The sequence below is a fragment of the Sinocyclocheilus anshuiensis genome, unplaced genomic scaffold, assembly GCF_001515605.1.
Source record: "Sinocyclocheilus anshuiensis isolate Anshui unplaced genomic scaffold, SAMN03320099.WGS_v1.1 scaffold491, whole genome shotgun sequence".
Taxonomy (NCBI): domain Eukaryota; kingdom Metazoa; phylum Chordata; class Actinopteri; order Cypriniformes; family Cyprinidae; genus Sinocyclocheilus; species Sinocyclocheilus anshuiensis.
Genome location: NW_015551041.1, coordinates 480,816 through 493,811, shown reverse-complemented (window position 1 = coordinate 493,811; position 12,996 = coordinate 480,816). Strand labels below are relative to the sequence as shown.

Here is a 12,996-nt window from a genome sequence, read left to right as displayed (position 1 = left end):
GGCTCAGTCTTAATACATATAAATCGAAAGAATGAGCTAACCTATAAAGGAACATTTTTTATGAGTGTTGGAAAATGGGACACAGTGCAAGTGCAAGGACGCATTTTGTTGTTTGGGGTGATTTTGCTTTTAGTTTTCTCCAAAACCATGCAGTAAAATGCCTTGGAAATAAATACAGTGATAGTCAGGCTCACTCTGAACACATATCAATTGAAAGAATGAGTTATCTCTCGCTGTATCTGTTCGTTTTGTTTTGCTTTTTGGGCTGCTTCAGCATAAGTCAACCCCTCAGTTATTCTCACATTTTGAATTTTCACAGCATGTTTGTGAGCAATGCATCCCCCAAATCCAGCACTATGCTCACCTCCACAGTTGCAGCATTTTGCCTTCGCTCCTTCGCCACATTTACCATATACATGATCACCCCCACATCTCGCACAACGTTGTCTTCCTCTACAAACTGCACTAACATGTCCATACTTCTGGCACTTGAAGCATCTAAGTGGAGGAGGTACGTATGGTCTTACTGGGTAACTTACATAGCCTATTTTTACCCTCTCTGGCATTCTTTCTTCATCAAACTGAAGCATAACCGATAGACTGTCCATCCTTTCTTTATTTCTCACATATTGAAGCCGTTTTGCTCCAATTACCTTCCCCCCTTCAACGCAACTTTTCATTTTATCAGCATGTACATCAGTAGGAATTCCAGTTATTACGCCTCTAACCCAAGGCTTCGTCTTCATCAATGTGCATGATACCGGGTATCCAAGCATCGAATTTATACTTAGTGCCTTATTTTGTTGTTTTTCGTCCTTACACATGATAATCAAGTTTCCATCTCTCAGAGTCTTTGCACTATTTATTTCTCCTAACGCTTTGTTCAGAGATTTGGTCAGTTTAATCGGGTTTATCGTCATACCAAATTTCATCATTACTTTGTATTCCTCTATATTTTTCCTACTCACATGATCCTCCTTTCCACTATCCGTAAATGATCATTGACTATTGTTTTTCTTTCTTTTCCGATTGACTACTTTCCACCATTCACTCCCTCTTACACTCCCGCTACACGATTCGTCTTCCATTTCCGGATCACTACCAGAGCTACCGTCATTTCCTGCCATCAGTGCTCCAGTCACAGTCCAGTGTTGCCGCCCGCCTCTCACACCAGAACCGCCTGAAGAGCCCCCTCCCTTCCCTCCGGAGACGATCTTCTTCTGTAAGTACACTGATATATGAATATGAACATGTATGTAATATACATCAAATATGTGTACAATACAAATATAATATTGTGTATTTGTTTAAGATGTACTAGATATAAGACTACTTCTAGTAGTTTTCCAATAGTACAACTGCAATTATTTATAAACTATTTAGAATGGTTTAATCTTTAGAATTATTATAATCTAGCAACCTAATTACTATGAATTTAAATTAAGGCACTAGGCAAGGTATTTTAATATCTATTTAATATTTAATACCTTATAATACAGAATCAACTTCAGGTGTGTGTACAAGGATGATTACGTCAGGCCTTTGCTATTTTTACAAGGACAGATCATTTTTATTGTAGACCAGAAAGGTAGATTAGTGTTTAAAAAGTAGTTTTAAAAAGTATAAGATCAGTCCAGTGTTGCCGCCCGCCTCTCACACCGGAACCGCCTGAAGAGCCCCCTCCCTTCCCTCCGGAGACGATCTTCTTCTGTAAGTACACTGATATATGAATATGAACATGTATGTAATATACATCAAATATGTGTACAATACAAATATAATATTGTGTATTTGTTTAAGATGTACTAGATATAAGACTACTTCTAGTAGTTTTCCAATAGTACAACTGCAATTATTTATCAACTATTTAGAATGGTTTAATCTTTAGAATTATTATAATCTAGCAACCTAATTACTATGAATTTAAATTAAGGCACTAGGCAAGGTATTTTAATATCTATTTAATATTTAATACCTTATAATACAGAATCAACACCTGTATTCAGGTGTGTGTACAAGGATGATTACGTCAGGCCTTTGCTATTTTTACAAGGACAGATAATTTTTATTGTAGACCAGAAAGGTAGATTAGTGTTTAAAAAGTAGTTTTAAAAAGTATAAGATGACTGCATAACGCTTGGCAAAGCTTTAAACTTAGGGGCTTTATTGTATGATTGTATAAATATAGATTGCAGCAAATCTGTTGCCAGTGTTACGTGTAATGGCGTTACATAATTTAATTACAAAATAAATGTAACGGCAATACGTTACAGTTACTGAGAGAAAAAAAGTGCAATTAAATTACAGTTACTCATTAAAATGTTGATTACATTCATAAATTTGTTTCAAGAGAAATTAATTTCCTTGTAGTAAATTTAATTCTGTAGGTTGTGTTCGGTTCCGTAAAAGATTTAAATCATGTAATGTTTCAAGAATAACATAGCATGCATCTATATATTTCTGCCTTCCTTGAGTACAAAAAAAGTATCAGAACCCTTAAACTTCTTTTAAACCATCATGATTTAATGTAAATAGATCAGTGTTGAATTAAGGCCAGTCGTATTAGAAGTCTCTTTGTTAACATTTGAAATCTAAATCCATCAAAAGACACAAAACCATATGCAGCATCATAAAATTTATTAAAAAAGACAAATACAAAATCAATACAGAAATCACTTTTATTAACAAACAAGATTTCAGATTGTCATGCATCAGTAAAGCAGCACATGGTGTTCCACTCTTCAACATGTCTGGAATAAGAACATTCAAGTTTTAAACCAGGGGACGACTAATGAGGTTTAACCACCTGGACTTTGCACTGGTCCGTAAATAATCATACAGAGATCTAAGCTATGGAGGTATTCCTCAAATCCAGCTTTGGATGAAACCCAAGACACTCGGGTGACATTCCACCACACCTTTAAGTCTTCAGTGCATGGAGAACATCATGTAAACATGTATTAGATCTCCTTTCAATAAACGTGACCAAGTTTTATATTCTATAAAAAGGCACAGGTTTTAAATAAACCAAATCTGACAGGTAAACTCTGAAAAGCCTGAAAAAGGCCAATGTACAAAAATACACTTAAATCAGACCTTTGGTTTTATATTGATACAGTACAAGATCCCAAAATAGCCACTATAGATTTGCTTAATGTGTTAAATTAATGATAAGAAAGGCCAGCACCCATTTATCACTCATTAGAAGGTCTAAGGCATGAATGCAAACTAGTTATTGGCAGTTAACAAGAGTGCAAACAGATAGTCCCAGATAAAAAGAAAATGCATAATTAGTAATTAAATAAATATAAAACACCATCACCATATAAATAACCCTCTGCTTACAACAGCAGTGGACACAAAACCCTCCCGACACACTTCTCTCACCCTATAAAGAAGATTGGTCTCCATTTCTGGCAACCAGCAACAAGTCAATAATAATGAGTCATTGTGGAACGTGAGCATGTCCAGATATTTATCCAAAGAGAACAAAAACACACAACATTTAACACACAAAAAAATACATTACGTAAGAGGAAGCACTTCAAAGATGTGAGATTCAAAACGACTCCAAGTGAATCTCAAATCTCAGTACATGTGTTTTGTAAAACATCTCATCCAGTTTGGTTTCCATCACACAATGTCCTCAACCTATCGCAGCTTTCTCCTCCTGAGGTATCCGCCGCGCTGGGCCTTGTTCATGCGCAGGCCCAGGTAGAGGACCAGCTTGATGGGGGCCAGAACGGTGGTCACCCAGCCCTGTGGGACACAAAGATAAGAAGGTTAGGGAGAAAACATGGTCAGTGAATGTATAAAGCACTGCTGGATGAGATGTTTAGGCTGTCGCACCATGACGGCGTGAGGGAAATAGCCGTTGGTCTGGTCTTGCAGTCCCACAGTAGTCAGTTCAGCAGCTACGTAGCGTTCAGGGGTGGGCTTGTCCAGGGTAGGCTTCCTGATCCTCGTCATCTTGGTAGCTACAAAGAAAGGCAGCACACTCTGGTGACAGAAAGATTTGATGTTATTCACGAAAATGTTCCGACTTCTGACTAAAAGAGCACTTTAGGCTGGCTGGATCTGGCAAAATCTTTACTATTCATATCTGATAGATATAAACAAAAACCTTAAGAGTCAACAAGACAAAAAAACAAAAACTTCATTAACTAATTAGTACAGTTCTTGGTGTATTTATGTACTGCCCTCAACAGTCTCTTGGTAACTGATGATGTATTTACACTACCATTCAAAAGTTTGGGGGTAGTAAGATTTTTAATGTTATTGAAATAAGCCTTTTATGCTCACTAAGAATGCATTTAATAGAAAATTCTGTAAAAATGGTCATATTTGGTATATAGTAATGATACATGGAAATAGTAAAATGACTTTTGTACTTTAATATATTTTTAAAAAGTAATTTATTCCAGAATAAATTTATTCCAGTTTTTAGTGTCACACGATCCTTCAGAAGTCCTTCTATAATGCCGATTTGGTGCTCAAGAAACATTTATTGTTATTAATGTTGAAAACAGTTGTGCTGCTTTATATTTTTGATGGAAACAGTCATACATTTTATTTAGGGTTCTTTGATAAATAGAAAGTTCAAAAAAAAAAAGTTCAAAAAAAGAAAGTTTTTTTTTTTTTTTTTTAATTGACACCTTTTACGGTTTTATTTCTTTACTCTCATTGTTTATTTAACGGATCCTTGCTAAATTAAAAAAAATAAAAATAAATAAATATATATATATATATATATATAAATAAAAATGATTGACCTGAAACTTTTGAACTATTATGTATTTAAAAAACAAAACACAATCATTTAATTTAATGCTGGTTCTCTCACCTGGATGATGATCCCTTTGCACTTGTACTCTGCTTGAAGTCCAAGTGAGAAGAAGTCCACAAAAGCCTATAGAAAGATGACAAGTAAAAATCAACTTCAAAAAATAAATAAATAAGACTAAAAATAAAACCAATAATTTCTAAATGCAACATGTAAATTAAGGCATCATAACATTATAGTACATTATAGAGTACAGTATAGCGTTATTTAATTAGTGTTTTTAAAAATTCTGTTTAAGTGAGCATTAAAAGACAGCAAATGAAAATGAGCACTATTAAATATCCAATATCAACTGATACAAATAATAAATAAATAAATGTAATAACTTAACTTTAGATTGTTCAGTACTAACAACTTGAAAAGTTTTTTTCTGAAACAATTATGACCACTGATATCTCTGGGAAGTATATTGTGAAGACACTCGCCTTGGTGGAGGAGTAGATGGTCAAGAGTGGGACGGGGAACATGCCACTGGCAGAGGAGATATTGAGGATGACACCCTTAGCTCTGCAATGAAAAAAAAGCTAACTTTATTTCAACTAATCACATTTGACATTGACATCAAATAGGGTATATTTCCAGCTGTGGAAACCTGAAAGCCGCCGTCACCCACTGTACTTCAAAACTCACATCTAATGATGGTCGCCATGTGTGTTGCCATGGCACCAGCTTTCTCATGCAGTACCCCTGCAGCCGCAGTAGAGTGCTGGGGAGTGCAGAGGGTTGGACCTATTTGTACAAAATTTGCCCAGCTCCATTATAGGCCCCAGAGTTGCACGTGACTCAGCAGCAGCCAATGGGATCAGTGCATTGTTGCTTTTCAATTTCACATAAAGAGTGGGAGGGGAACAGGAGGGGAGGGGAAAACCCTATTTTTAAAAGCTGCACTGAATTCCTTTTTAGTGACAGCGGCTGTGTTAGGAATTCCAGTAAGATGCTGGAAGGATGTTTTTATATTGTACACCAGGACTCACCTTGCCTCCATTCTGGGCAGCACCAGACGAGTCATCTGGAGAGAGAAAATAGGACAAAAAAAAACGAGTTCTCACATGCTCCAAAATGACTTGAGACAACATAAAAAATCTGAAACACTAATATATCACTCCTGCATTAGAGAGAAAGGGAGTGAGAGAGAGAGAATGCGTGGGTGGTGAACACGGGGAGCGTTGGTGGAGATCAGCAAAACACAGGGAGAGAGAACAGGTACAACAGTAGGAGGAGTACAACAAAGCGGTCACGTTACAGTACTTTTAAAATTTTAATTTTGAATTTTCAAAATTACGAATTCCGAAACCCTTCAGCAGCCCAATATGTTGTTTGCGTTTACTTACTTGGCACACTGAGGTGATGTTGACATTGATCATGTTGGTGATGAACTGCGAACGGAAATTAACAGGTGAATATTTCTTAACGACAATGGCTTCTAATAATTAAACCTTCCGTCTCAGACAAAGAAATTACTCACGTTTTCCAAATCAGGGATGTGGAGGAAGAATTCAGGGTATGGATATGAGATTCCCACATTGTTCACTATGAGACAAAAATAGAAAATCAGATATGGTTGAATATGACTGAGATTTTGCATCTGAAATAAACATGTTTTAAGAATCACCACTAGGTGGCGATAAAGCATCAGGAATGAGACGTGAGCTCTAAACGACATGGTAAAAAAAAACCCATCACGATTTCATGTGAACAAAAAAAAAACCTTTGTGAGAAGATGAGGCCAAATAAAAGAGGTTTCAAAGCAACACTGACAGGGAATCGTGAATGAAAGTTGTGTGCGTGTCGGCTTTCCGACAACTTTGAGGTTTGGGTTACTTACAAGATGTAATGACGTAAAAGAAACTTACCAAGGACTCCAATCTCCAGTCCAGCAAGACCCTTTTCGATTTTAGGATAGATATCAATCTGACCGTAGTCCACCGCGATGGTTTTTGTTTCCACATTATATGCGCATTCTGTAAACAGAGACATAAAAGACATTTAATGCAAAGAAACAATGCAAATGCTCATCGTTCCAGCTGCAGACATAATATTGGCATTGGAGAACTCTGTCCAAGATCAGGCATCCCTGCTATTGCTGCTGTTCTAAAAATAACTTCTCTGGGACTTTGCCCATTGCACCAAAACACAGATTTATGTTCAGCAGGGGGCGCTGCGTACCAAAGAAAGGCTGTCGGAGGAACTTCCTACATCTCCCCTCCCCTCCTCTGCTTGTTTGAGGTGCCTGCAGCAATTAGAATTTATTGTCCAAAGGTTCATTTGTCTAAACACTGTTCCAGTGAGTTATGAGAGGAAAATTCCTCTCAAGTCTCGCAGCAAGAAGCGTTTTTTTTTTTAATCGAAGGTTTATTTTAAGAACAAGAATGCACATAAATCAGCTCCGAAGTCTTTTTTTTTTGGCCAGGGGGCTTGTGGGATACTGCTCTGGGTGACTCCTAACACCCCAAATGGAGGATAATCAATGCAAATGTGAGGTTTGAGAACCAGATTTGGCAAATTACATTCTGGTTCGTGACTAGCCATAACCTCCCCCCTCCCACCCATTCTGTGATGCCAGCACGACTGTGGTACTGGCAGACTGGGATTTTCCCCCTTCCAACCTCAGCAGTTAAGCGGCTACATTTAAGACAGCTTAAAAGTTGATTATAGTAACATTTTATACTAATAAAAACAACTGTTTGCATCCATATGGAGCTTAAATGATTCCTGACAAAGTGTTTGAGTAAAATGGGTGCTTTCAAGAGCGAGTTAAGAAACTCCGGCAAGGCATTGTTACTTCATTATTCAGTGCACACACTGAGGCCAAATGAGTACAAAAAAATCTCCCATTCACAATCTCATGGCCTGTCATACTCCATTCATACCAAAAATAAATGGAGGGTTAAAAAGTGCAAATTAAGGACAAAGAGGCATAAGCACCTTAAAAATTTAAGGAAGGGGAGGATATAGTAATAATAATAATAATAATAAATTATTATTATTTTATTACCAATTAATTATTATAATTATTTCATATAAAATAGCTGTATATCGTCATTACTGACAACTAAAAGATTACATTTTCTGTAGTTGAAAAAGTTGAAAAAATAAGATTAAAAACAAAAATTAGAAATGTTGAACCATGCAAACTAAATAACTGAAATTAATTAAATAAAAATAGTTAGCTTATTCAAAATATTAATACATACTATAATAGTAAATAAATAGTTCTTCGCACAATAATTAATACAGCACACAATATTAACTTTACTAATAACTATTATATTATATGATATGATATGATATTATATTACAAAGACTAGCTTGGTTCATAGCATATGAAGAGATAAAGCAGAAATTGCTTTTACACTGAAAGCCTCAACAATGCCTCAAATGAATGATTGACGGTTGATGATTGACGGAACAATATCGGTTGTGATCCTTCACACGTCTGATTGGTCTAAACGGTAGATGTTTGGCCATACAGCACTCAGGGGACCAGTGACAGGCTGAAGGCCCAGACTGAAGAACCTTCATGTTACATGTACATCATCCGAGCAATTATCTAGCATCTAAAGAATTCACATTTACTGGAACAGGGAAGGCAAACAGTGGTTCGGCCCTATTCGGAGAAGTTTCGTGCATGACCCCTGGAGCTCAGCGTGGACCTTTGACTGTGCACTCCTGCCAGGCTGCATCAGCTCTCCGCCCAGTCAGTGAACCAGGCCCCCACCCTGCCTCTTAGGCCAGGGCTAAAAATAAACCCAATTTCATTAACATCAGGAGGACTGTCTGTCATTCACAGAGATGAGCACTGCGGTTTGCTAACACACACACACAGATGGCCAAATACTGACCGAGAGACTTTGCCACGTCGTCAAGCTTCTCCTGGGAACGGCTGATGAGCATCATGGAGAATCCTCGTCGAGCAAGCTGAGAGAGAGAGAGAAGATAGTTTAAATCACCTCATTTATGACAAAGAGAAACATTGCAAAGCATTTGTTAACAGTTGCCATTAAAACATCTCATAAAAGTGGCCCATGTCAGCTTCTTTGGCCATTTTCATGGTAAAAACCATAATTGAGTTAGTATTGGAATATAAAATAGAACATTTGACTCATTTTTTCCTCAGAATTCTACAACTAAATATGGATTAACTTAATTTCAACTGTACCAACATAACAGAACTTTTTAGAGAGGCGGAAATATTACCATATAATATCTAACAGACAATAAGACAAAATATCAAATTTTTGTTAAGATAAAAAAAGGTTAATATCCTCTCCTAAGGTTAATATGTAAAAACAACTAGAAGCAAGCTAGAAGTTTCTTGATTTCACTGAAAAATTTAAACATTGTGTCATTTTCAAAACATTTTCTGAATTCTGACCAGCCCAGCACAGCAACAGTGGCTCTACCAATGGCGTGGGTTTAGGGGTGGGACTATTTGTTTGTTTGACCAATAACAAAAGAGGGGAGTGTTTGAGGGAAACCTGTTTGAAGACAGTAACTCTTTTTCACAAATGTGGATTACTCTCTTTACTTTTAACTGTTATGAAAAAGCTAAAGACGAAGCTGAATGTTAACTTCAGGAGTGAGCAGTGACATGAAAGAACGGCTTTTAACTGTACAAGTTATGTGAGGTAACAGGTCTTTCCATCAGCAGTCTTCTAGACACCCTCCTTCTCTTGGCCTCAGAGTGAAACCTCTGTCTTGTGATGAGTCACTGTGCTTTCCGTGGAGCGAAGAGATAAATAAGAAGAGAAACTCTTACCTCCTCCGCATAGGATTTCCCAATTCCATCTGTGGCTCCCGTCACAACTGGAAAAAGGAGAAAGAAAGAGACAGGATCAGTGTTTGCGGCAGCTTAATTACTCATTTTGCAACAAAAACAAACTTGTCAAATGGTAAATTTGGGCAAAGTTTACTCGGATAGACCAAGTTCAAATCAAAACAATCCTACACCTGCCAAACTGCCATCTAAGGGAATATAAAATTAAAGGGTGTCATTTTAAATAATGTTAAAGCACTACTATATTTCAGCTTAATACATAAAAACTGTTCAAAGTAGCAATTTGTAGGTTGATTTCCCTGAAAAGCGCAAGTACTGACATTGAGAATCCCAACCAGGGGTGCGTTTCCCAAAAGCAACTAGGTCGCAAGTTCTGCCGTTACCAATAGAGTTCAGTGGAAATTAGTTACCACCATAGTTAGCTAATGATGCTTTTGGGAAATGCACCCCAGCTCAACATGGTAACCCTGGCTCAAGTAATGGGCCTAAGGCAGAGCTATAAGTTCAACCAATGGCAGATGATAGAAGTATTAATCATTTACTTCAGCCTCATTTCACACAACGCAACGGTTATTTCTTAAAACTACAGTGCATAATTTTTGATGTTAAAATACTCTTAGCCTAACATGTGAAGGCAACAATAGGCTAAACAAACCATTTCTATGTTAATGTCCTCAAAAAGTGTAAACACTTACTTGTGGCATTTTCAAAGCATTTGTTGTTTGAGAATCACGACAAGCCCAACATGGCAACACTGGCTTGTATATCTCAGCTAAACACATTAAAAAAATAAAACAATATATGAAAGCCATTTCTAGGTTGATTTCCTCAAGAACTATAAATACTGTGACTCTAAGGCATTTTAAGAACATTTTTTGTCATTTTAAAATTCTGACCAGCAACACTGGCTCAACCAATGATGTGAGTCGGGGGTGTGGCTATCAGATGGGAGACAGGTTCGAAAACAGTCATATTTGACATTCAATTTAGTGACTCTAGCGGCACAGAAATGACACCCTTCACATTTACAACCATTCGTTGAGAGCCAAAATACGTTTTTAGTGACCATAAATCCACCTAGAAATCTGACTTTGAATGGATTTGCCATTAACAAGTCTTTTTTTTTACTTCTATAGCACTTCACTCTGACCTAAAAACAGCTTGTAGTCTGACCAGACACATACTATAAAATATTACTAATAAACTCCAAAAAAAATAAATAAATTACAACACTCAACAGAGGCCCATCTCAATGTCCCATGATGCTCTTGTTTTGCAAAACGTAGAAATACAAAAAGCGAGCATTAAGACACAGTGTGTGATGGCTGATCAAAGGGTGGCATGGGCAGTGGTCATTCGCAAGAACAGGGCAGTGGGGGAGAGTGGGGGGGGGTTATGACGTCTGTAGAGCACGACAGCACAGGAGGGGTGAGGTGGGATCCTGGGGGCTGCTAAAAATAGAAACCATAGGGAGAAGGGGGGTGGAGGGGGGAATGGGAGACTGCGCAAAGTCAGATGTGGGTAGAAAGTGAGAGAGCACGACAACAGGAGCGAGAGCACTGGAACTAAAGACAGAAGGAACAAAAGGACAAAGTGATTCACAAGCTCCTTTTCAAATTCATCCTAAGAATGAAGCACATCCTAGTTTGTCTTAATGGAACAAACTACATTAAAGAGATAGGTCATGTCAAAATGAAAATTCTGTAATTTACTCGCCCTTATATGTCTTTCTTTCTTCTGTAGAATAAATATAGTTTGAGGAATGTCCATACAATTGAAGTCAATGATCACCAAAACTGTCTGACTGTCAACATTCTTCAAAATACCATATTTTGTGATTTGTAGAAGAAAGTAATTCAGGTTCTGAACAACACAAGAGTGAGTAAATGACATTATTCATTTTTGGGTGAACTACCACTGAATAACCGCAAAGAGATTGTGAGGATATGGCTGAAGAACAAAACTCATTATGAACATCTAAAATACTGTACATACTTCCTTCGTTTGATAAAAAAAAACGTCCAAATTTAGCCACAAATCCTTCAAAAAGTCAGAACAAACAGTAAAACGCTATTGGAGGCATTCTTAGAAACATTCTCCTTTCACAAAAGATGTGGCACGTGTTTCACATTTTCCCTAAACTTGAGGAATTCCAAGCTTAAAGTCAATTGTGAGAGTGTGCACATACACCAGAACACTTCAAACATGGAGTGAGAAGGGCTTGGGGACAATTCCCAGAATTCCATGCAAGGACAAGAACATGTTCTGCCACATCGTGGGCCATCAATCCATCGCTATAGTCATAAACCATCAAAATTTGACACATAGTCCAAGACTAATCAACATCTAGATTACTTAGATACCTGGGGAGCATTATGGGAGACGATTTTAATGCAAGAGACTGATCATAAATAAACAGCCGCCTGTCAAAACCCAAAACTATCCCACAGAAACACCTAAATCTGAGACAAACCATGAAGATGCATGTAAGTGGCTACACTATGAAAGCCACAGATGCTTGATACGTCTGTGAGCATGAGTCTTTTGTTAGCATGAACATTATTAAAAGCACAAAACAAATGTATAAAAATAGGCCCAGAACAGCCCCCTTTGCAAGCGAGATGGCACGAGCAGTCGTGCTCCGGTACTTTCACGAACAGTACGTTAAGAAATACGGAGCCGCACAGGCGCACTGGCCCTCCTCCGATTCAATATTCCAGCGCTAAAAAAAGCAGCCGAGTGAGTAAAAATAGCTGCCTCGTCTGGAACAGCCGCAGCACTTGAATACCAACAAGATGCTGCCCGCTCACCCTCAATCTCTCTCTCTCTGAATCCCCCAGCAACCCAGCTCATTGTAGAGCCTTCGGGGAAAAAAAAGAAAAAGCTGACCGGTTCTTATGGAACAGGGATTTTATGCTTGCAGCGGAGGACAGTCGTGAACGAAAACAGTGCTTACGGGCTCAAAAAACGCATCGGAGGCCAGTGTCGTGTAATTAAAAAGAGGGAAGAAGGGAGATTCAGCCGTCCACATTCAGACCGCTACTGTATGCAATCTGTCGCATCACTCTCTCTCTCCCTCCATGAATGAACCGTTACCGTTTTTGGCTCGGTAGCACTGCAGAATGCTAACACCTCCGCCCACTCCCCCCAAAGCAGCATCGTGCTTTAAATAGCACAAGCCAGTCACATGGCCAGCAGGAGAAACTACACACCAGAGCAGTTCAGCACCCAAAATAGCATCTATACTCGGATAAAGGTGGATTGAAGAAGAAGATGAAAAAAAAACGATGTGGGGGTGAGAGGGTACAATATCAGAAATAGCAGCAAAAAGTCACATGCCTGCCAAAAAAAAAAAAAAGGGAAAAAACCAAAGTTT

The 12,996-nt window shown here is 38.0% G+C and overlaps 1 protein-coding gene across 1 annotated transcript in view; it reads right to left on the bottom strand.

Moving 5' to 3' along the window:
• Positions 1 to 2,620: 2,620 nt before the first annotated feature.
• Positions 2,621 to 12,996, bottom strand: part of LOC107661451 (very-long-chain 3-oxoacyl-CoA reductase-A-like) — a 14,904-nt gene continuing 4,528 nt past the window's right edge. The window contains exons 2-11 of the mRNA XM_016451041.1: positions 9,603 to 9,649; positions 8,686 to 8,761; positions 6,697 to 6,804; positions 6,309 to 6,373; positions 6,175 to 6,219; positions 5,818 to 5,852; positions 5,269 to 5,350; positions 4,844 to 4,909; positions 3,850 to 3,999; positions 2,621 to 3,759 (exon numbers count right to left, since the gene is read on the bottom strand). Of these exons, the coding sequence (XP_016306527.1) occupies positions 3,652 to 3,759; positions 3,850 to 3,999; positions 4,844 to 4,909; positions 5,269 to 5,350; positions 5,818 to 5,852; positions 6,175 to 6,219; positions 6,309 to 6,373; positions 6,697 to 6,804; positions 8,686 to 8,761; positions 9,603 to 9,649 (782 nt within the window). The 3' untranslated portion in view covers positions 2,621 to 3,651. The remainder of the gene's footprint in view (positions 3,760 to 3,849; positions 4,000 to 4,843; positions 4,910 to 5,268; positions 5,351 to 5,817; positions 5,853 to 6,174; positions 6,220 to 6,308; positions 6,374 to 6,696; positions 6,805 to 8,685; positions 8,762 to 9,602; positions 9,650 to 12,996) is intronic.